The 22,755-nt window shown below is 54.7% G+C and overlaps 2 protein-coding genes across 2 annotated transcripts in view; one reads left to right on the plus strand and one right to left on the minus strand.

Annotated features, from left to right (window-relative positions):
* The window catches only part of SLC38A8 (solute carrier family 38, member 8), a 15,922-nt gene extending 9,129 nt beyond the window's left edge, over nt 1-6,793 (plus strand). The window contains exons 6-10 of the mRNA XM_006860132.1: nt 1,427-1,541; nt 2,677-2,824; nt 3,977-4,164; nt 4,676-4,727; nt 6,700-6,793. Of these exons, the coding sequence (XP_006860194.1) occupies nt 1,427-1,541; nt 2,677-2,824; nt 3,977-4,164; nt 4,676-4,727; nt 6,700-6,793 (597 nt within the window). The remainder of the gene's footprint in view (nt 1-1,426; nt 1,542-2,676; nt 2,825-3,976; nt 4,165-4,675; nt 4,728-6,699) is intronic.
* Nucleotides 6,794-7,911: 1,118 nt separating this feature from the next.
* The window catches only part of NECAB2 (N-terminal EF-hand calcium binding protein 2), a gene marked incomplete at its 5' end in the record, with an annotated part of 40,629 nt that continues 25,785 nt past the window's right edge, over nt 7,912-22,755 (minus strand). Inside the window, 10 exons of the mRNA XM_006860295.1 lie at nt 7,912-8,033; nt 8,985-9,065; nt 9,483-9,569; nt 11,774-11,865; nt 12,114-12,191; nt 13,789-13,901; nt 14,181-14,234; nt 16,788-16,867; nt 16,976-17,094; nt 18,208-18,344. Coding sequence (XP_006860357.1) covers nt 7,912-8,033; nt 8,985-9,065; nt 9,483-9,569; nt 11,774-11,865; nt 12,114-12,191; nt 13,789-13,901; nt 14,181-14,234; nt 16,788-16,867; nt 16,976-17,094; nt 18,208-18,344 — 963 coding nt within the window. The remainder of the gene's footprint in view (nt 8,034-8,984; nt 9,066-9,482; nt 9,570-11,773; nt 11,866-12,113; nt 12,192-13,788; nt 13,902-14,180; nt 14,235-16,787; nt 16,868-16,975; nt 17,095-18,207; nt 18,345-22,755) is intronic.

Here is a 22,755-nt window from a genome sequence, read left to right on the forward strand (position 1 = left end):
CACAGAGTGCTACATTGTATGGAGGGACCACATTTTGTGTGTTTGTCCCTCTGGGTAGACACTACACAGAGTGCTACATTGTATGGAGGGACCACGTCTTGTGTGTTCGTCCCTCTGGGTAGACACTACACAGAGTGCTGCGCTGTGTGGAGGGACCATGTCTTGTGTATTTGTCCCTCTGTGGGTGGACACTTGGGCTGTCATGGGCTTTGTGTTGAGCCCAGAGCCCAGGTAGCATGGAGTAGGAGATAGGAGAGAGAGAGGCAGGAAGGGCCTGTGGTTTCCATCACAGTGGGATGTGAGCAGGTGTGTGTGTGTGGAGGACCCCACAGCACACAGGGAGCACTGTGCTATGGTGGCCCGTCTGTACGCTGGTCATACACCAGGGTCCCCCTTTTGTGATCAGACTTTGCAGTTTCTGGGTGCTAGCGAGTCCATTCCGCCCCATCGCCATCCCGTATGACAATAGAATTGCCCCAGAGTTTCCTAGGCTGTCACCTTCAAGGAACTAGTTGGCCAGGTCATTCTCCAGCAGAGCCACTTTGAACCGCCGACCTTTCTGTTAACCTGCTGAGCGCTTACCTGCTGCACCGCCAGAGCTTGTGAGAAATGAGTAGTGGCTCCTGCTCACAGGGTGGGCATTCGGCATGGGTCCTGTGTGTAAGTCTCCATCACAACGCAGTCTGTGCTCAGCTACCTCCGTTACCACACCAGGACCCACAGCAGCATGCGTCCGTCCCCTGCCATCTCTCTACGGCCAGCTGCTGCCCGTGTCTGTGGACACTGCTGCCTGCCACATGATGGAGGTGGGAGATGTCACTGGTACCCTGAGGGACGAGGTCTGGGGTGCTGCTCACACTCCCCCAATGCACATGGTTCAGTGAATGGCCTGGTCCTCAGCATGCACACAGCCCAGGTTGGGAAACTGCCCCAGCTGTGGGGAGCCTGGTGGTGAGAGGTTATAGCATCGGACTGCTAACACAAAGGTGGACAGTTCAAGGCCACCAGCCACTCCACACAAGAAAGATGAGGCAGTAAAGACGACAGCCTTGGAAACCATTCTTCCGTGTGCAGATCACCTCAATGGCATGGATTTGGATTTGGGGGAGCTCTAGATCTGCCGGGAGTCTTGGTGTGGTGCTGTAGGATAAAACTGGACTGCTCACCTCAAGGGTGGTGGTTCACACCTGCCAGTTACTCCACAGACACCCTGTCCAGGCCAACAGCACACCTGGGGGCGGGAGTGGGAGCTGGGTAAGTTGGTGAGTCCACCATCTCTGCTCCCCTTCCATCTGCGGTTTGTCTGTGCGTGGTGCACACTGCCATGTAAGCATCCTGCAATCTGCTCAGACATCCTACCCCAGGTGGCTGTGTGGGGTTTCCCCCCCAGGGCACCCCGATCCCACACGCTGCCCTCTGCCTACAGTGTCACGAAGCCGCGGTCTCCATCTACTACAGCCTGCGTGACCAGCGTCTCTCCCACTGGGCCCTGCTCTCCACGCTGTCCCTGCTGGCCTGCTGTCTCATCTACTCACTGACCGGTGAGGCCCTGCTCGTGCACTTGGCGTAGCGTTGGGCTGCTAACCACGAGGTTGGCGGTTCAAACCCACCTGGAGCACTAACAGCCTTTCAAACCTTGTGGGTAGTCTCTACTCCATCCCGGAGGGTCACTGTGAGTCAGGATCAAGGTGACGGCTTTGGGGTTTTAGGCTGAGCTGCAGGAGAAATGGCAGTGCTGATAAGCGCTGTTCCGGAGCATTCTATGTGCTGGGCAGCAAGCATGCTAAGCATGTCAAGTGTTTCACTAACTCTGCCCCTCATACCCTCCAGAAAGCTCCCTGCTTCACAGATGCAGAAATGGAGGCTCTGAGGGCTCCCCAAGATTGTGGGAGGCAGAGCTGAGCCTCATCCTTGGGGACGGCAGAAGTCATGGTCACGGTGGGGGTCCTCTGGGCAGTTCACCACCACCCCCACACACACACACAGAGACAGGGGTCCTGGGAACTCTCAAGAGGGGTGAGATGTGTGCAGAGAGCTACAGGGCCATGCCCAAGGCCACACAGCACTGCCCCAGCCTAGCAGCCCTTTCTGTCGTCCGCTGTGGGACTCCGGATGCCTTTGGGGTGGCAGCTTTGGATGTCCATGGCTCCCCAAGGACTGCTGGGTGTCCTGTTCCCTGGCTGGGCAGCCCCTCTTGAGTGGAGGCCCATGATTCAGATGGCCCCTGTTTAGCAGGATAACAGGATCCCAGGGGAAGGGGCTGCAGCTGAGACAAGTGATAGCCCTTGCCCGGAGGGAGTGCATCTCAGGATGGCTAGGGGGTGGGGAGAGAGACGTTCCAGTCCTGGCCCCACCAACACCAGCTGTGGGATTCTGGGTACTTGTTGGCAGCCTGCTCTTAATTTTCCTCATCTGGAAAATGGGTGCAGTCGTTAAGCTGTTGCAAGAGCAATGGCTGAGGCAGAGGAGAGATGTTAATAGTTCTCAAGTGGTGCGTGCTGTCAGTGAGTACTCACCCCACGGACAGTGCGTGTGAGGAGGGGGTCAGCCCTGTTCTGCCCAGCAGCACCTTTGAGTCAGCGTTGAGGCTCAGCACAGGAATGACCAGCCTGGGGGATGGGAGGTGGGGGGTGTCTTTCTCTGACCGGCGCTCCCCGGATCCCACCCCATTCCCAGGGGCTTACGGCTTCCTGACCTTCGGGGCTGACATCTCTGCAGACATCTTGATGTCCTACCCAGGCAGTGACATGGTGGTCATCGTCGCCCGAGTCCTCTTCGCTGTCTCTATCGTGACCGTCTACCCCATCGTCCTCTTCCTGGGCAGGTGAGGCTCAGCTGAAGGGATGATGACATGCCAGGGCCCTGGGGGCCACACGCCTCATGTCTGTCGCCTGCCTTCCTTGGTGCTCCTCGTTTGTGGCGCCATCTCTTCACTCTCTGCCTCTGTTGTCACGTGGTCCTCTTCTCCGAGCGTGGTGCTGACGTTCAGGCTGCAACCGACTGTGGTGTCCTGGTCTGTCTCAGAAACTGTGTCTAGAGTTACCATGGGTCAGGGCCCACTGGATGGCAGTGGCTTTGGTGTATGGATTGCTCTGAGGTGTGAAATAATAGTGTGATGAGAAGTTTGAGGGTGAGCAACTGGGCACACAGGCATGAAGTGAGCACAGGTGGCTGGGAAAATGGTGCCCATAGACTTGCTTGATATGACTGAACCCTAAACCCACTGGCTTTGAGTCAGTGCCAACTCAGGGTTTCTGAGATTGTAAATCTTTACGGGAGCAGACAGCTTCATCTCTCTCCTGTGGAGCAGTTGGTGGGTTTAAACCCCTGACCTTGCATTTAGCAGCGCAGCACTGAACCCAAAGCGCTGCTAGGGCTTGACACAGAGCTGCCATAAACCGTCAGTTTGTAAAACACGCAGAATCTGTGAAAGAACGGTGAAGCAGAACTGAATAAAGTGAACTCTGCGCTGTTTGGCAGATAATCACAAATGTGGCTTAATGTCTGCCACACAGAAGACAACACACTCTACGGGAAGACAGAGAAACAGGTTAGAGTTGCAGGACAATGGCCACATACCTGCTTGGAAAACCAGAAAGTAGCACGGAGCTTCCCAGCAGCCACAGTGAAGAGGGAAACCTATCAGTCATGTGACCCACCAGGTCCCCACAGTAGAAGCAAGCTCAGGACTCGGTAGACAGGATGATTGAGAAGACCCTCCTCCCCACACGCAGCAGCACGGCCTGTCTGTCGGTCTTGCTGTCTCTCTTGTAGGCTCCTGCTCTCTTTGCTGCTATCACCTTGTCTTTCTGCCCTGGAACCTCACAGTGCCAGCTACCCCTTGTGACTACAGGCTGGGCCCTGAGCCAGCACGTGGTGTAGGCACCCCTGTAGTCTCACCCTCTTGCTGTTCTCCTGGGGCATGAGGAAGGGGGCCGGTTACTTGGCAGCTGGTCAGCAGTCACATGGCCCCCAGGTCAGTGGTGCAGGACTGTTGGAGGAGTTGCGGGGCTCCAACTGACCCCGCCAGGCCCGGGCTGCGGGTACCACTGACAGCTGCGTGGGTTGCCCTGACGCTCACCATGGCCCTGCTCCTGCCCAACCTCAGCGAGGTCATTGGCATCATCGGCGGCGTCAGTACTTTCTTCATCTTCATCTTCCCAGGTGAGACACCCTACCCAGCTCCCTGGCCCCCACTGCTGGCTCGTGCACCCAAGGCCATGGCTAGAGTGGGGACCCCCTTGATCTGGACAGCGCCCAGCCTGTTTATGAAGCATCATAGGACGGGTGTGCCACAACCTCCCCATTTAAACAGCTCGGCCTCTGGGACTGCTGCGTACCCATCCTCCAGGGGAGAAAACTGAGGCCCTAGACTCCTGGCTTGCACAGCTAGAAAGCAGCTGAGTTCAGAGTCAGACCCACTGCTCTGTCCACCCCAGCTGCCTCCCCTCACAAGAGAATTAATTATCTGACTAGGTGGACCTCATGAGGAGGTTCGGTCCTCTGTGACCTGCAAACACCATCCTTTAGCTCCCAGCCAGGTGCTCTCCTAGTCCCTCTGCTCTGGGGGCGGGGGTACCCTCAGCATCTGTGCCTGGCCCCCTCCTCCAGGCCCCTGCTGGGTCTCATGGTGATGGAGCTCTGGACACTCAGGGGGTCCATTGTCCTTTCGCAGGTCTGTGCCTCATATGTGCCCTGGACATCGAGCCCCTGGGGCCCAGACTCAGGTAAGTGTCTCCAGGAGCGAGGCGGGAGGAGACTCTTAGAGACCCTCTTCGTAACCCCAACACCCCCCCACCCCCACGGACGTGAAGTCTTGGGGCACACGGGGGGGGAGGGGCCTTGTGGGGCGGCACAGGAACTGGGTGTCTGTGAGATCTGTCAGCCATGCGCAAGGACTGTGGTAGGGGCTCTGTGTGGTGTGGCATCTTCTTGATGTGGGCATCTGTGTCCCTCTGGCCGCTTGAGCTCAGGCCCAGGACAGGATCAGGCAGCTGGCTCTGGGACTCCACAGAACCCCACTGGGCCCTGGAATGAGGGGCTGTCAGCAGAGGTGCAAGCCTTGTGGGGTGCCGCCTCCATACCAGGTTGACTGCTCAGACCTTTCCCACACTCCTCTCCCTGCGATGTAAATAAGGGGATAGTCGGGTGTTAAGAGACCCGCCCTGCAGACAGACCCGAGCTGCCCCCATCTGCCGTCCCTGCGCCTCGGGTTCAGTTCATGTGGTGTCCACGCCTCCCATGGCCGGCCTGTGAGACCGACATCACCGGGACCCTGCCCCACTGAAGGAGAGACTGTGCTCCAAGCCACATGCCAGCGTCACGGCCATCAATCCCAGGGATCCCACAGGTGCTTCACAGCCCTTACTCCCACTTCACAGGAGTGAAAACCCGAGATCAAGAGAAGGAAACATGCTGTGTGAGCACAGTCCTGGGTACCAAGAGTTGAAATCAGGGTGTCAGCAGGGCTGCACTCTCCTGAAGCTCTGGGGAGGACCCTTCCTGGTCTCCCAGCGTCTTGTGGTCACCAGTAGCCCTTAATTTGTGGCTGCATCACCCTAGTTTCAACCTTTGCGGTCACATGGCCTTTGCCCTGCAACTCTGCTTACAAGGATGCCACTGACTGCTTTTAGGACGCACCCTAATCGAGCATGGCCGCCTGTTAACTCGGGTGTGGTTCCGGCTCACTGTGATAAAGCTAGGTTTCCCACTGCACACAGACTGCGTTCTGTGTTCTGTGCAACAAACTGCATGAGGAGATGGTTAGAAACGTGAGACTCAGAGATATGGTGTGGGCATGTGCTCATGGGAAATGGCCCTGATGGACTTGCTTAGAGCAGGGTTGCCACAAACAAGGTTCCGTTTGTCAGAAACGCACAGCAGAGCAAGGTCTGTGTGTATGAACTTCTTTCCAAACAATGCCACATCACAGCGCCACTCCTTTTTGGAGGCCACCTTCTCAGCAGTGGCACAGTTGGCCAGGGGTTTGGGTCCCAGGCTGGCACCTCCGCCTCCCTGTTCTTTTCTACCACGGGAACCCCAGCTTGGCTTCCCCAGAGCCTAGCATGCTCCCCTTCTGGGCAGGGAGGTGTTTTCTGTCTTAGAACTGGCGCCCTGGTCATATGGTGACCCTGTAGCTAGCAGCTTCCCTCCCTGCAGCGGTCTCTGAAACACGGAGTCTGTTTTGACCCCGGCTTCTCCCAATGGGCTTGTGCGTTCTGTCTGATGCAGTAGAGTGGCGCGCCAGCCACGTTCACTCTGGGCGAATGGACCTTCCCTGCTCCCAGCTGCTACCCAGCCCCAGATGCTCCGTCCTTGACAACAGAGCCTTAAGGCCTTCTTAATGGGGCCAGAAATATCTGCTGGCCCTGCCATTTTGTAGGAATCTTATTATCGCGTACTCCTCCTTGTCTTCCGTCTCCTCTGGTTACATTAAGAGGCTGCAAATGTGGCTCCTGGCGCGCCCCGGAGCCAGAGGCCTGATCCAGCCCCACCACTTGTGTTAAGAGTTCTCTCTCTCACTTCACCAGGAGCGTATAGCATGGGACTAGCACCTGTCCTCCTCTTGCCTGTGTCCCGAGCGGGACCTTGAACAGATGAGAACTGTCCCCACAGGGAACGGACACACTGAGTGTGTGTCAGCGTGTCTGAGCAGAGACCCAGGAGGGTCCACGCTGACACTGGTCTGTACCCCCACAGGTGTTGTCTGGAGCTGTGGGGTGTGGTCTCCGTGCTGGTGGGCACCTTCATCTTCGGCCAGAGCACAGTGGCGGCTATCCAGGAGCTGTTCTGAACACAAGGGTCCCTCCCTCACCACGGCCCACACATCACTGTTTACAGTATAAACGGGGACGGATGGATGGACAGACGCCTCTTTCACTGGCTCCTTGGGGCTTCTGTTTAGTACTGGGGAGGGGTTGGGGCCCAGGGACCCTGACCTGCAGGGATTGAGGGGTACAGATCCCAGAGAGGGCTGTGCATGATGAGAACAGATGGAGGGGAGGGCCCAGCCACGTCCTCGATGCACGTACACCACCACTGCTGGGGGACCGTATGGACACCGATGACTCAGGCCACTTTCTCTATCCCAAGATGTTATCCCTGAAGCTGGCTGGATCCAGCATGGGCGAGGAGGGGCTGGCATTCGAGACCACCTGAAGTGGCGTGAGGTCTCTGATTGCTCCACCTGCCTATCTGTGTGCTGGTCTCTTCTCAGAACCTTCTAGAGAACTCTTAACAGTAGCAGTGAGCCCTCACCCCAGGCAGCCATGAACCATCTCTATCTCCCAGGGTTTCTGGACACCTCACATAAATGGAACCGTACCATGTGTGACCTTCAGCAACTGGCTTCTCTCATTGGACATGCTGTTCTCTTAATACGTCCATTATACAGGTGGGGCAACTGAGGCTTGGCAAGTTGAAGAGCCTGTGAGGTACAGAGCAGTAGACGCTAATGGGGGGCAGGGGAGGAAGGACACAGGGCCGTTCTGAAGCTTCTCTCTGACTGGCCACCCCCTGTTTTAGTGGTCACAGCTTTCCAGGGCAAGGCCTTAGGGACATGGATGTGTACTGGGCAGAATTGTCCTAATGGGTCATTAACCTCCCTGGAACAGGAAGCAAGAATGGATAAGTCACTTATTATTTATACCCTGTTTGCATGCTAACAGCCTAGGTGGAAGCTGGCCAGCAAGGCCAGGCTGTGGTGGACCCTCCCCACGAGGGTCCTTGGAGAAAGTGTGTCGGGTCAGGGCTCTACCACAAAGTACGATGGAGCCAGACTCTTGGTTTTGAGCCCCAGTTCTGCCATTTGGTCTCTCAGCACCTGGGTCTAATGTATGACCCTCAGGTACAAATTTTCATCTCCTCCAGCAGAATGGGAATGCTGAGTACCATGCAGGATCAGTTTAGAGCTTAACGGTGATAGCCCACCCAGGACAGCAGGTGGAGCATCTCACACACAGCAGACTCTCGGGCAATGGCATCTTTAGTTCCAAAAAACCGAGGTCGAGATTGCCAAGTGAAGACTGAGCTTCCTAGCAGCCAAGGAGAAAAGAGAAAACAGAGGAACCGAGAGCCAAGAAAGCATAGCAGGAGGAAAGTGGTCTGGCACAAAACGTTAAGGAGAGCTGGGCCAGGGATCTGGGGACATGACGTGTCTCCATCTGTGACAGTTACAAAGATCTCCTCGTGACTGAGCTCGCCCCGTTGAAGCTGAGGCCACAGCACAAAGACATAGGTAGGACAAGTATGGGTCACCCTCTCTGAGTTACACGTGGTCCTTCACGACTGGCACCTTTCACACCTGCTCTTCATGGTACTGTATTCACACCACATCGGTTTATGCCTCGGTTGGTGGACTTTGGGGTGGTTTGTATTGGTAGACTGCTGTGAACGTTCACATCTATGTGTTGGTTGAAGCACCTGTTTCCCTTTATTTGGCTATAGGATGTACCGCGGAGTGGAATTTTGACACCCTGTGGTAACCTGGTGGCACTGTGGGATAAGCATTGGGCTGCTAACCAAAAACTGCTTATCAGCAGTTCAAATTCACCCACTGCTCCATGTGACAAAGATGCTTCCATAAAGATTTACAGCTTCAGAACCCCTAACCAGGGTAGCTATGAATCGGAATTGACTCCATGGCCTTGGGTTTGGTTTGGTATTTGGTTTACGTTGATCTTGTGTTTAACTTTTATTACCTGCCTGTGTTTGGATGTAGTGTGGTCTGGTGTGTAGAATTCAGGTTGTGGAGCAAGGAGCACTGGGTTTGGATCCAAACTCTGCCACACATTTGCTGTGTGACCTCTGGGAAGTTGCCTGCCCTCCCTGGTCTCTATGTTCAGATCTGCTGTCTAGGACAGTGTGCAGCTGGGGTTGGTGGCTGCACAGTGCTTGATTTCATGTGTGATTCTAGAGCGTAAATTAAGGGGGCGCAGTTGCACCTTTCAGGGTTGAGACTTGATCTGTTCAGAGCCTGTCCTCACCCACTCGTTGTGAGGAGGTTTGAAGACTCTCAGTGCCTGTGGGCTGGCAGCAGCCCAGATGCTGCAGCTGGGGCAGTGGGGCTGACGGACAGACGGAGCATAGCACACCCAGCTGCGAGGGTTCCCCCTGTCTCCCCCGGAAAGTCTCAGCCCTTGAGGAGATTGTTTTTAAATAGCTGAGCTGGTCGGAAAAGTACCAGTGTCTGTAGGAGCAGGGGCGGCATGTGTGCTTAGTGACGGTGCCAGCAGGGGGCGTGAGCGGCATCTGTTTTACATGTGACAGAACCCTGTAAGGACCTTCCGCCCAGGCATGCAGAGGGGGGTCTTCCCTGAGCCCAGGTTGTGTTCCGCTGGTTTTGTTCCAGTGTGAGCAGCACCCAGACCTGCCGGGGCAGCAGGGCCTTCGCAGGGGAGGAGGACATTGCTAACGGCTGGAAACTGGACCAGTGGAGTAGGGAGGCTGTACCACCGTCCTCTGTCCACTCTCCAGGGACCCACCTGTCTCGTCTCTGTGCTGCCTCAGGAGAGGGCTACCTCTCTCCCGGTCCTCGTTGGCCTTGGGACTCTTGTGTCTGAAGGTGTGTCCTGTAAGCAGGACCGGGGTGTGGAAGGGGAGTCTTGGAGCGTCTCCAGCAGACTTAGAACACTGACCTGGGGCTGGGGTGAACAAATCGATTAGAGGAACCCCCTCCTCAAAGCTGTTGTCACCTCCACCCCAACCCCCTTTTTTTTTTTTTTTTTTTTAAAAAAAAAAAATTACCCTTTTTTTTTTTTTTTTATTGTGGTGAAATGTACATGAAACTTTACTACTTTCCATTCAATGTCACTCGATGCATTCACAATGCTGTATGGGTAACTGTTCTCCTGTCTCCCCAGTGCCTCGACTTCCGGTCTCTGTGCATCTGCTTCTTGTAGACTCTCACATGGTGTGATCTGACTCGGCTTTGTGTCCTCATCCAGGCTGTAGTGTCTATCAGAACTTGATGTCTCCTGTCTGTGTTGCATGGACCACATTTCTTCTGCCCATTATCTGCTGGTGGGCATTCAGGGCCTGTCCACCTTTTGGCTGCACTGAACGTTGGTGAACACGTCTTGAATCTCTGCTTTCAGATCTTACTGGTGTGTGAGGGAGCTTCGAAAAGTTTGGGGAGAAATCCCATTATGTTTTATTTCCGTTTTCCCACTAACTTTTGGAAGTCCCACGCATGCCTAGGAGTGGCATTACCGGGTCACATGGTTATTCTGCTTTGAGGAAGTGCCAAACTGTTCTCCTCAGCAGTTGTAGCACTTTATCAGCCTGCCATCAGTGGCTACGGCTCTGTTTCTCTGCAGGCTTCCGTTCAGTAACTCATATACGCTCGGTCTTGTCACTGATTGCAGCCCTGAACGTCCCATCACTGATCCTTCGTAGCCTCCCTGTTTCCCATTCCGTTCCTCCTCCTCTCCTAGGCCTTCAGAACTTTGTCCTTGGGTAAAGGATGCCCTGCTGATGATCTATTCTAAGATAAACTTATCTCCCTAGTGGTGGTGGTCCCCTTATAGACTTGTGTCTTGTTTGGCTGAAGGATGACTCGGGGCCATGGTCTCAGGGTTCCACACTGTCTGTCTGACCAGGAGCCTGGTGTTTTGTGCCACATTTTCTCCCACTCTATCTAGAAACTGCTAAGTGACCCCTTTCAGAGCTCATGGAAGTGGTCGCCAGGTACCATCTAGTTCCTCTGGTCTCAGGACCTTGATTCACAGTGCAGCCATCGAGTGGCTGTGGTGTGGAGTGTCACGGATGACTCTCTCGTGACTGTCACGGTTTTGAGGTGCCTGTCCCTAGTGAGGAGTACGCTGAGCATCTCCCAGTTCACAGAGTAACAAACTGAGGCTCGGAGAGCTCACTTGGTCCTGTTTTCAGGCTAAGAAGGGGTCCCTAGCATCCTCACAGGTTCCATCCACTAAACGGCCTGGCAGCGACCAGAGAACTGGACACAGACACAGTACACGGACGTTCCCAACCGGAGTTTATTTGGTGCCTGCGTTGCGTTGGCCACATGAGCGTGGGCTCAGGCCCAGGGCCTAGCCAGACCTGGGTTGGGCACTACAGGGTCTTGGCTCCTACAGGTCATTACAGCAGGGAGTGGGGGGAAGGGGCAGGGCGGGTCTTGTTGAGCCCTTGGCTGCCGGAGCTCCAGGGGCACAGGGGTGGGATCATGCATGTGCTGGTGGGTGGGTGGGGGCGACAGGGTGATCAGGAGGCGAGGATGTGGGTGGACAGAAGTAGGGGCCTTTGCTTCCAAAGGTGGGGAAATACATTCTTAATTAGAAGTGTGTGGGCGTGCTCCTCAGGGCTCAGTCTCGTGCCCCTGTGCACCAAGCAGCTAGAGAGAGACACGAGGGGAGGGGATCCAGGTTAGAGGAAGTGACACTCCCCCATCCCATGGGGGAGACAGTAGGGGGCTGCCCGAAAGAGTAGGGGGCCTCAGAGAGGAAGTAAGCTAAGAGATGGGCCTGCGGCCTCTACAATGGAGGAGAAATCCCTCTGGCTAGGAACAGTAGCACTAGGGTCTTGGGCTCCCGTGGGCATGGCGTCTGGACTCTAGCTAATCCACTCTAGCCCCAAACCTGCTGTGGCCACGTTCCCCCCCCATCCTGGCTCTTGCCTGACCATGGCCCAGGCCCTGCACTGGGAGTGCCCTTTCCCCTCACTGAACATCGGTCGGTGCCCCCTAGGCCTCCTCACTCCCTCAGGCCTGCTTCCTCTAGGCTTTGGAATCAGAGACCTTTGTGCCCTCCCTCCTCACCTGGCACAGACACCCTAGTCAGGGCTTCAGGCTGGCTCAGTGTGTCCACCTTGGTGTGCCGGAAGGCCTTGCATACTGGGCTTTGCAGATGCCTGTAACCAGGGGCCAGGTCAGCTCTGAGGCACCAGCCCGGACAAGGAGCCCAGCCCTCCGAGGACAAGGGCCTGACTGGGTTCCCAGAGGAGCATGGGGCAGGTCTAGGGTACAGCTCATGGGGCTCCCCTGCTCACACCCTCCTGTGCAAATGAACACGCCAAGGCCTGGGGGCTCCATCCCTGTCCCCAGAGCCAGTGCGGTGGGCCTGGGCTCAGCACTGGAACAAGGGACCCGCGGCACCCACCTCTTCCAGTCCTCCTCAGTTTCCCAAAACTCGTAGACAACAAAGGTGAAACCGTCTGACAGTCTCATAGCAGCAATGCTGCAGGGGGAGGAGAGACGCTGGTGAGGACGCAGAGCCCAGACCAGGAGGCCTACATGTGCTTACTCTGCTGGGAATGCTCTCCTGACCAGATGACCCACAGACACATCGGGGTGGCACTGTCATGGACAGCAGACCTGCTGGTGACTCAAAAGGGCTGTCACTGAGAGGGACTCTGCCTTGAACAGAACAAGCCCGTGGTGTCGGGATCACCTCCTAGAAGTCGGGGCCCAAAGATGGTCCCACTCTGACCCTGTTTTGGCGGCCAGTTCCTCCTCACACACGCAGCATCCCTCCAGGAGAATCATCAAGAGGGGGCGATGCCTCACTGCCGGCTACTGTAGGTTTCCCACCCAGGAGAAGAGGCTGACTAGCACTGGTTCACTCTGCTGCGGCTAAAACCACCTCAAGAGCTGTGGGCCTTCCGTGAGATGTCACCAGATGGGGAGGCATGGGTGCTGGCAGGCAAGAGTATCCAGAGACGTGGGTGCTGCCACACTGAGCACATGCAGGCACACAAGGATAGGCCGTGGAAGTCCTACTGCGCACCAGTGTGCTGCACACAAGGTACTGCCCCCGTAGGGCCACACTATGTACAACCCTGGGGACCAAAGTGACTGAACGGCTTCCACCGCCTCCTCACTATCCCCCCAGGTGCACACCCCCAGCCCCACGTCTCAGATCATCTGAACCTCCCTCCATCCCCCCTCCCTGTAGGAGATGCCGGATGGCTCTGATCCAGGCCCCAAATCCCCCATGCCCCTCACATGCTGCCCTTCCTGCAAGGTAAGCACTAGTTTACTTGTGCATACTTAAGATGTGGTGAAACTAGGATAGTAAACACAAGTATGCCCATGCTTGTCTGGTGGACTGAGGACTCTACCCCTGTGGGCCGCCCCCTGGCCTGAACGTTCTTCCCTCAGAGGCTACAGACTTTGGTGCCCACGTCCCTCCCAAAGTCGCCTTCTCAACAAGGATCCTGTCCTCGAGTTTCCATCATCACCTGACCCCCTCCCCAAACAGGAGCACTCAGCCAGGACAAGCTGGTGTGGGCCCAGGGGAGGGCCGGCACAGTTGGAGCTCTGACTCCGGCTCCTGGCAGCAGAGAAGTCTGGGCACCATCAGCTCTGAGGGCTGGGAATGGTCTTTCTCAGATCCCTCAGATGGGGCCGCGCATCAACGCCAGCCTGGGTCCTAGGGCAGGAAACTGGGGGCAAGGCCCCCGAGAGGCAGTCCATCCATGGAGTAGAGACAGCATTGGGGCTGTTGGTTCAGCGTACCCCAACCTGCTGAGGGGGGTTGATGAACAGGATCGGTGGCTGCTACTAATCATTCAGCCTTTACCTGGGTGTTTCACCAACTCCTTTCCTCCCTCCATCTATTAGATGTGTATGACAACAACCTTAAGGTGAGCAGCTGGTAAGCAGAGTCTTCACACTCCACTCCCCGCACTTTGCTTTGTCATGCCCCAGAGTGCGGCCCAGATGGGCAGGAAGTCCACAGGGCCTGGATTGGAACCCCACTCTCTTTACCACCCACAAGACTGTTTCTGAAGTTTGGATTGTTCCCGGGGGTGCCCCCTCCATCCACCACTCACTGCGAACAGTCCCTCTCGCCGGCGGTGGCCCGTAGGTACTGCCGTAAGGACTCCAGGAACTCGCTCAGCTGGGCTGGACACACAGCCATCTCCTGCCGGACCAGCTGCAGGTGCTGTGGGCAGAAGGAGGCATGAGCCTGCCAGACCCACCCCCGGCCTCAGGCCCAGCCCTCCCTGCATGGGGACAGGAGACCATGGGCAGAAACAAACCCGAACCCTTCTCCTGATGGACACATTTCATTTCTGCACGTATAAGATCCAAATCAGCAGTTCTGAAAACGCTGCAAACATGCACACAGATGTCTTTCGGGGGGGGGGGGGGGGTGTCCGTGTCTCTCAGACCCACCACAACCCCATTCTGACCCCAGAGACAGCGCTGGGAGGGGCCTCACCGTGTTGGTACCCTCATCATCAGACAAACGCTGCTGCAGGTCAAAGGAGAGGGTCTGAAAGAGAAGGAGAGGAGAGCTGTGGCCCGGGACAGAGGTGAGGGTCCCCACCACACCTGAACCCCATACCACGGGTCTGACCATGTTAATGGCATAATAAGCAGCCTGGTGACTCAACAGTTAAATGCTTGCTCCCCATGTTAACCGAAAGTTGGGTACTTTCATCGGAGTAAGGACTAGGCAATCCGCTCCTATAAAGAGTGTTGTTAATGTGCCGTGGAGTTGGTTCCGACTCATAGCGACCCTGTACCGAGTTTCTGAGGCTGTAACTCTTTAGGGGAACAGAAAACCTCATCTTTCTCCTGCAGAACAATGGGTAGTTTTGAACTGCTGACGTTGCAGTTCGCAGCCCAATTCGTAACCACTACACTATCAGAGCTCCTATAAGATTAGAGCCTAGAAACCCCCACGGAGCAGTTCCAGGGCGCTACAAGGAGGGTCACTATGAGTCTTAGAGAAGGTTGCTGTCTGAGTGCGGAGAGGACAGACAGACAGATACAGGCATGGCGCCAAGTACAGGCCCAGTAACAGCAAAGCTGCGGCTGCTCCTGGAAGCTGCCGAGTCAGAGAAGGATGACCCCTCTGTTGAGATCAACTGACGTGAGAAAGTAAAGTGCTCCTGGACACTGCGGGCCCTGAGCTGGGAGAGCACTGCCATCCACGATCCACTGTACTGGGATCCCAGCTCACACCCTGAATCCAGGCTGCTGACCACAACCCCGAGAACCACAATCGCCTCCAGCACCCACATACCAGGCCCTGACTCCGTACCCACACCCACTGCCATAGCCAATTCCAACTCACAGCAACCTGTATAGGGTCTTCCAAGACTAAATCATGATGGAGCGAGTAGGCTCCCCTTTCTCCAGAGCAGCTCGTGTATTTGAACTGCTGACTGCGGTTAGCAGCTGTACTAACAGGCCTGACGTAACAGCAGTCTGGACTGCCCTCTCATCCCTGAGCACTGGGTTGATGTGATGATGTTGCACAGCCTCTGCTAAAATGAGGTGACCATGTCTAACGATGTCAGCCAGTGTAGATGAGTACACAGGTGAGAACCCAGGTTCTGAAGGCCAATGGTGCTGGGGGAGAGTCCAGGTTAGATCCAAAGTCTCACGTTCAGACCCTCGGCTCCCGTTCTTTCACTAGGGCATCCCAATAAACTCCACCTCGGTGCCTGTCCTGGCTCACCCACCACAAGAGCACACTGGGTCTCTCTCAGAACACACACCTGGCGGGGGACACACGTATACACACACATATACACAAGTACCCCACATCCCCCTCCAACCCCTACGTCCTCCGGAGTCAGAGGCAAGGTAGGTGGGTCCCTGGGGGTGGGGCCAGCAATGGAAGTCAAGCTCGGATTGGTGTATCACCCCCCCCTCCTCGTCTCTAGGACGCCCAGGTGCTCTAGGCTTCCAGCACAGTTGTTAGGGCGACTAGGGCGCTAAAAATAAGCTTCAAAGAGCCTCCCTGAGCTTTGCCCGCTGAGTTGTTATGACAACCAGGGTCTGGGTCCCTGCTGAGCTGCTCCCTCCTGCAGCGGGCTTCATTCATTCCACCGCTGGTGAGCCCCCAAGCTTTGGCCTGGCTATAAATGATGGCCCTCAGGCTGCGGAGGCCAGCAGCCAGCCCCAGTGAAGACCTAAAACAAACACCTAAGGCCCGGAAAATCCCCTCCATCAGCAACATGGGGAGGGAGCCGCATCATCTCATGCAGGTGCGTGGGTGCGGAGCACACATAGCTTCAGGTGTCCCTGTCTAAACATAGTAATTTGCTCACCTTGATACTATTAAATGCTACCTGTGGCACTGTGCGGGCAGCCCTGGACTGCTAACTGAAAGGTCTGCTGTTCAAACCCACCAGCTGCTCCTCGGAAACCCTATACAGGCTCTCTAGAAGTTTTACTGGCATTTACAGCAACCAGGTGTGAAAGCCCTTAACAGGACCTCTCCAGACTTTACTCTCTTCAGACTCGAGATCTGAGAGGGCATTCCACTGGTGGCTGGTCACACAGCCTGGTTACCTGCTGCAGCATCCATTATGTCTTCCCCCACCCAATGGACATACTGTCTGGACACCTGTACACGAGTTACCGCTGCTGGCAGTCCCAGGGAGGGTGGCATCAAAGGTTAAGTGCTCAATGATTCACGGACAGGGGGTGCTTTGAACCCAGCCAGAGGCTTCTCAGGAGACAGGTCTGGCTACTGCTTCTGAAAGGTCCCAGCCTTAAACACCCTGTGGAGCGGTTCTATACATATGGGGGCACCACTCAGTGATACTCAACAACACACTGCTTAAAGCTGGATAGTTTTTCCCCCAATTCGGTCACCCTCATCTAAAGCTCTTAGAAGCCAGGACCCCGCCCCCCCCTTCTGGTGATGAAATCCCCTAGTCCTGTCTCCTGCCCCCACAATGAAAATAGGCCCTGGAGTCCACCGGACCTCAATCCCCAGAGTGCACCTGGTGATGATCTTCCCAGCTCCCCTGTGCCCACTGCATCCCCAGGCCTCACCGCCCACTCCGGGAGAGCAAGGTGGACTCACCTTACTCTCCAGCCTCCCGATCAGCTCCGCCAGCCTGCTCACCTGGGCTTCCAGGCCCGCCTCCTTGGCATCTGCCGTGACTGCGGAGGAGGACAGCAAGACTGGGGGGGGGCAAGGCCGGCTTGCAGGGGTCCTGGGCTTTTCCCGGGGGCTGCTGCCTCCCCCAGTCCTCCCAGTTCCCCTCTCACCAGTGGGAAGGCTCTTTACTTGGTCAGTAGCCACAAGCTTGTGGTTGGGGGTATAGGGTGGTGTAGCGTTTCCATACCAAGTCTCTGTAACTCCGTGGCTGGGTTTGCAGTGGGTCTGTCTGCAGAGAGCACAGGGGAAACACAAATCGTGGTTAGGGTGCTAGGCCCCAAATGAAACTTTCAGCACCTTTGACACTGATTCAGTGCAGCCTTCTTGTTCATGGATGCCCCTGTGGAGCCCCACCCCGTGAGGTGGGTGTTACCTGCTTGGTGTTAGAGGAAATGGAGGCCATAAAGCAGTGACTTAGTCAAAGTCACAGAGCTGGGGTTTGAACTCTAACTGCATTCTAACCTGCATGCTGGGGTCCAGCACTCGCCCTAGTATTTCTCCTGCCCCACACCCTGGACCTCAGCACCAAGGAAGAGGTGGGGTGGAACCAGTACCCCAACACTCAGCTCCCCCAACTTGGCAGACAACAAGGTCCACCCCCAGGCATCACAAGGAGGCGAGGCGGGGTCTTTGCACCAAAGGGAGCCCAACTAGACATGGAATGTCCACACCTGACACACACGCACAGCCCCTTGCACGCCCTGACACACTTGGCACCGGTTGCTCACTGTAGATGCCACACACACACAGTGAATGTTCAACAGATGCTGGGTGACTGGCCAATCCCCACGTGCAAAAAGACGAGGCAAGACAGACAGACACACATAACACAAACCCTAACCACCCACACAGGTGCACAGCTAAGGCCCCGCCCGCACTGGGCTCTGTCCTTTGAGCATGGCCGCCTTCTCCAGTCCTGGCCCCTGATGCCCACCCTCCCCAGGTGCTGTGGGTGCACAGCAGGATCCTAGGGTTGGGGGAGGCACACAGAAGCAGTGGGGGAGGGGGGTCAAACAAGCCACAAATTAAACGTGTCCCTCAGACCCGGAGTAAGCGGCCCCTGAGGTCACGGGGTTTAAATCAGCCGAGGCTGTCAATGGTGTCTGGAAAGCATGTTACTGCATGTGCTTAGGCGGTCTCTGAAACCCGCATCATCTCACTGAATCCTCGCGTTACTGTCCCCATTTTACAGAAGGGAAGTTAAGGCACACAGAGATACAACAGCTTGTTCAAGGTCAACCAGCTTCCCAGAACAGAACCATCCCACAGGAAGCTGCAGGCAGGTGTGGGCACGGCCGGCCCCTAAGTGAGCCTCCAAGTGGGGCCTTGCCCACCAACGCACCGGATCTGACTGGTCTGGTCCTCAATGGCCTCCACGGCACTCTCCACAGAGCTCAGCAGCGACTGGATCTGATTGGCCGTCTCCTTCAGGAGGAAGCGGGTCACAAACTGATCCACGTTGCTCCCGCCCTCGTACACCTGCGCAGGAGGGGAGGGGCACAGAGCAGAAAGCAGTTGGGCCCACAAGCCTATGCAGGAGGGGAACCTATGCAGGTGTGGAGTCCAGTACAGATAGGTATGTGTGGGACACAGGACGGGCGTGCTACCTTGCAGGGGGAAGGGAGCCCACTGTCTCTACATCTTGGTGGCTATGGAGTGTCTGAGGTAGAGACTCTGAGTTCAGACACCAGAACTGGGACCCAAGCTCTACTTCTTATTGGCTCTGTGATCTTTCCAAGCAGAGTGGGGTCACGGCAGTCCCTACCTTAAAAGGTTGTAACGAGAGATGTCAAAATAGATATGAAATGTGAATCACAGCATGGTTACCCAGCAAATGCTCAATATGGGAGCTACTGCAATGCCGAAGGAGAAGTACAAGGAGGTGGAGGTGGTGATGGAGGGCAGATACAGGGTGGGGGGTGGTAGTGTGGTGATGCTGAAGATGGTGTTAATGGTGCTAGAGATGATGGTGATGGCGATGGTGGTGGGGTGATGATAGTGGTGATGATGGTGGTACGGTGATTGTGGTGATGGTGGTAATGGAGGTAGAGGTGATGGTGATGATGATGATGATGGTGGTGGTGATGGTGATGTTGATGATGGTGGTGATGATGGTGATGATGATGGTGATGGTGATGATGGTGGTGATGGTGGTGATGATGATGGTGATGTTGATGATGATGGTGGCGATGATGGTGGCGGTGATGGTGGTGATGGTGATGGTGATGGTGGTGATGATGATGATGATGATGGTGATGATGATGATGGTGATGATGATGATGATGGTGATGATGATGATGGTGATGATGATGATGATGGTGATGATGATGATGGTGATGATGATGATGGTGATGATGATGATGGTGGTGATGGTGATGATGGTGGTACGGTGATGGTGGTGATGGTAATGGAGGTAGAGGTGATGATGATGGTGATGATGATGGTGATGGTGATGGTGATGGTGATGATGATGACGGTGATAATGGTGATGATGACGATGGTGGTACGGTGATGGTGGTGATGGTAATGGAGGTAGAGGTGACAGTGGAGTTGGTGATGGTGATGGAGTTGACAGCAGGGATAAAGACAACGACCGAAGAATTCACAACCTCCTCTCCCCCTCCTTCCTCCTTCAAGGAGGATTCTCGGGGCTCCTGGATCTTTATGCTGCTGCTCAGAGAAACAGAAGAAAATTAAAAGCAGCAAAGAGTCTCGGTTGGCTCCCTAAAGGATGGACCTCAGGCTCAGGAATGTAAAAGGAGGGGAGTGTAAGAGGCACCCAGAGGAAGCCTTAGCAGGTGCAGGAGAAGAGGAGTCCTGGGAAAAGATGGATAAAGGGGATTTTCCAAAAGCTTTATTACTCCGTGGTTCAAGACAGAATTTCCTCTCTTTTGTCAAGAGATCCTAACAAAGTCATTCCCCAGGCTGCTGGAGCCCCCTTGGACTGCAGAAAGCTGTAGGGTTCCATGACTGACGACCACCACCATGACCACCACGATGACCATCATGATGACCACCACCAGCAGCATTCTCGCCACCACCACTCGCTCCTCCACCTCTTTGTACTTGTCCTTCATCACAGTAGCTCCCACCATGTATATTTCCTGTAGGACCACACTGTGATTCACATTTACTATCTATTTGGACATTTTTCACCACAACCTTCTAAGGCAGATGCTGCAGTGACCCCGCTCTGCTCGCAGAGGTCACACCACTAAGTCGGGCACGCCTGGTTCTCTCAGGGTCAGGAGCCAGGACGACGAGTCTGGGTTGTGGACCCGAGGTTCTCTCAAATCTCTGCCCTGACTTGCTCTCCTGGTCTCCTCCACCTTAGCCACCTTGGAGTTCTGCCCAGTCCCTAGCAAAGCAAGAGCAAACAGGGCTCTCAAGGAAAGTAAATTAAGCCATCCATCACTCTGACTGGGAATTAATTAGCAATAATTGCACAATGAGAAACAGGGTGGGAGACAGAGAGACGGGGAAATGGAGCAGGGGCGGAGAGCAGGGGAGCCTGAATGAGGGATGGAGAGAGGCCCCAAAGAGATGCCCACAGACTGGGAGGGATGGAGGTGGACATTGATGCCCAGCATTGAGCCAGGGCACGCTGGGGACAGACTATGACCAGAAGGAATTTGCGGCAGAATTCATTTCAGGGTCTGCCATCCCAGGGCACTGGAATTATTGACTATCTGTCCTAAGAGACGATCCAAACACCCACAGTCCAGTGGTCAGCAGGCTCAGACAAATGAACAAGGCCATTCTTGGTAAACATTTTAAAGGTGAAGACCACAGACTGAGCAGAGACGCAGAGTTGGGAATGTGGCAGGGATTCAACGTTAACTGGTTAACTGAACTCTGAGAAAGACAAGTGCTTTTCTAAGGAGGGAAAATTCCACTTGGACTGGTTTCTCCTGGCCACCATTGGTGCCCAGCTCTGCCCGCAGCTCCACAGGCTCCAAAGGGAAACGATGAATTCAATTGTAGGATTTTGCATCCAGTGCACAAAATACTCATATGAAGGACAATAGGGAGATGCTCCCAAAACTGCAGAATCTCTGAAATTTGAGCAGATGAGCACTCTTTTTCTGCAAAGAACAGTTAAAATGGCTCTCCCAAATCACCTGCATTTGAAACAGAGACGCCCTGGAGAAGAGAGTTTTGAAGAGAGCTAATGGTGACCATCACTCAAATGAAACATGATAAGTCACAGGATTCAGGAAAGACAGACATTAAGTACTGCCCAAACCACAATCCTGGCCTCCACTCCATCTGACTCACAAAGACCGACCGGACAGCACAGAAAAGAGCTGCCAGTCTTTACGAGAGCAGACGGACTCTTTCACCTCTCCCTCTGAGTTACTGGTGGGCTCCAATGCTGACCTTCTGATTAGCAGCTCAAGACTTACCCCACGACAGGACCAGAGGAGTCCCTTACACTAACCACTAATAGTCTCATTGTAAGTACACTGGATTCTTGTTGCTATGTGCTGTCTCGTCAGTTCTGACTCACAGTGACCCTGGACAAGGTTTCGGAGGCTGTACAATCTTTGCAGGAGCAGAAACCCTCATCTTTCTCCCAGAGAGCAGCTGGTAGGATCAAATTGCCAACCTGTGGTTTGCATTGCAGTGTTGGTTTAAGTCAGCGAAAAATAATAAAGCATGAAAGCAAAATAGATTTTAAAATCTCTGAAAGTTTTGTAGTCCACAAAAGAGACTTGAAAGCTATATGTCGGGCTGCTAACCACAAGGTCGGCAGTTCAAACCCACCAGTTGCTCCGTGATAAACTGAAAGGGCTGTCTGCATCTGTAAAGGTTTGCGGTCTCGGAAACTCTGAGTAGGGTCGCTGGGTGGGAATCAACTCGATGGGAGTGAGTTAGGTATATATACAGGGCTCGGGCTGCGAACCTTAAGGTCAGCGGTTTGAAACTACCAGCTGCTCCGTGGAAGAAAGACGAGGCTTTCTACTCCCGTAAAGATTTACACCCTCGGAAACCCTGTACAGGGTCGCTGTGGGTCAGAACCGACTCGACGGCACATAACAACAAGAAGAATTTGGACAGGGTATTTTTCAAAAAGCCTCTAGCAAAATAAAACCTGCAAGGTTTTCCTTCCAAAATATCACTGAGGGTCAAAGTATGCAGTACAAACCCATCAGAGGGTAAAACAAACCCATCAGAGATAACAAGCAATGGTTGGGACAGGAAGTGTGGAACTGTGTACGGTTAGCTGTGTGGTTTTCAAGAGCAACAAAAATATGACTACAGACAAGGTCAGACCAGCTAGAATGGTCATGTTGTTCTACGCTGCCTAGTCAGCCTCGGACTCAAGACAGATCTAAGCACATTGGGACTGCACATAGAGTTTTCACTGATTTTCAGAAGTAGAGAGCCAAGCCTTTCTTCCTGGTCTATTGAGTCTGGGAGTTCCAATGAAAACTACTCAGCATCCCAGCAACAAGTAAACCTCGACTGACAGATGGATGAGGCAGCGCATGAAGGTGGTTTGGCCAGGAATTGAACCCTGGAAACATAAAACATAAAAGCAGCCTAGTTTCCCCCCGTGTGAAGACACCATCCTAGCCTTGATTACACAAGACGCCACGAGAGATACATCTACACCAAACCAGCGCAGGAGGAAGTAAAGGGGAGCCGCTGCAGACAACTTTAAACTACGGGGCGGCACAAGGTGCACTATCATCATCCAGTTAGAATTGAAGTCAAAAAATGTCACCCAAACCTTGGCAACCTAAGACAGAGCCATTGCTATGCTGCAATGAGTTTCAATGACGGGTAAGACTGAGGAATTCGCACTGACCCCCTAAGACAGGCAGCGTCCCTTAAATAATAAATAAGGGGAATCTGATGCAGACCATGCAGACCCGGTCAGGAG

This window comes from Chrysochloris asiatica, unplaced genomic scaffold, assembly GCF_000296735.1.
Source record: "Chrysochloris asiatica unplaced genomic scaffold, ChrAsi1.0 scaffold00037, whole genome shotgun sequence".
Taxonomy (NCBI): Eukaryota; Metazoa; Chordata; class Mammalia; order Afrosoricida; family Chrysochloridae; genus Chrysochloris; species Chrysochloris asiatica.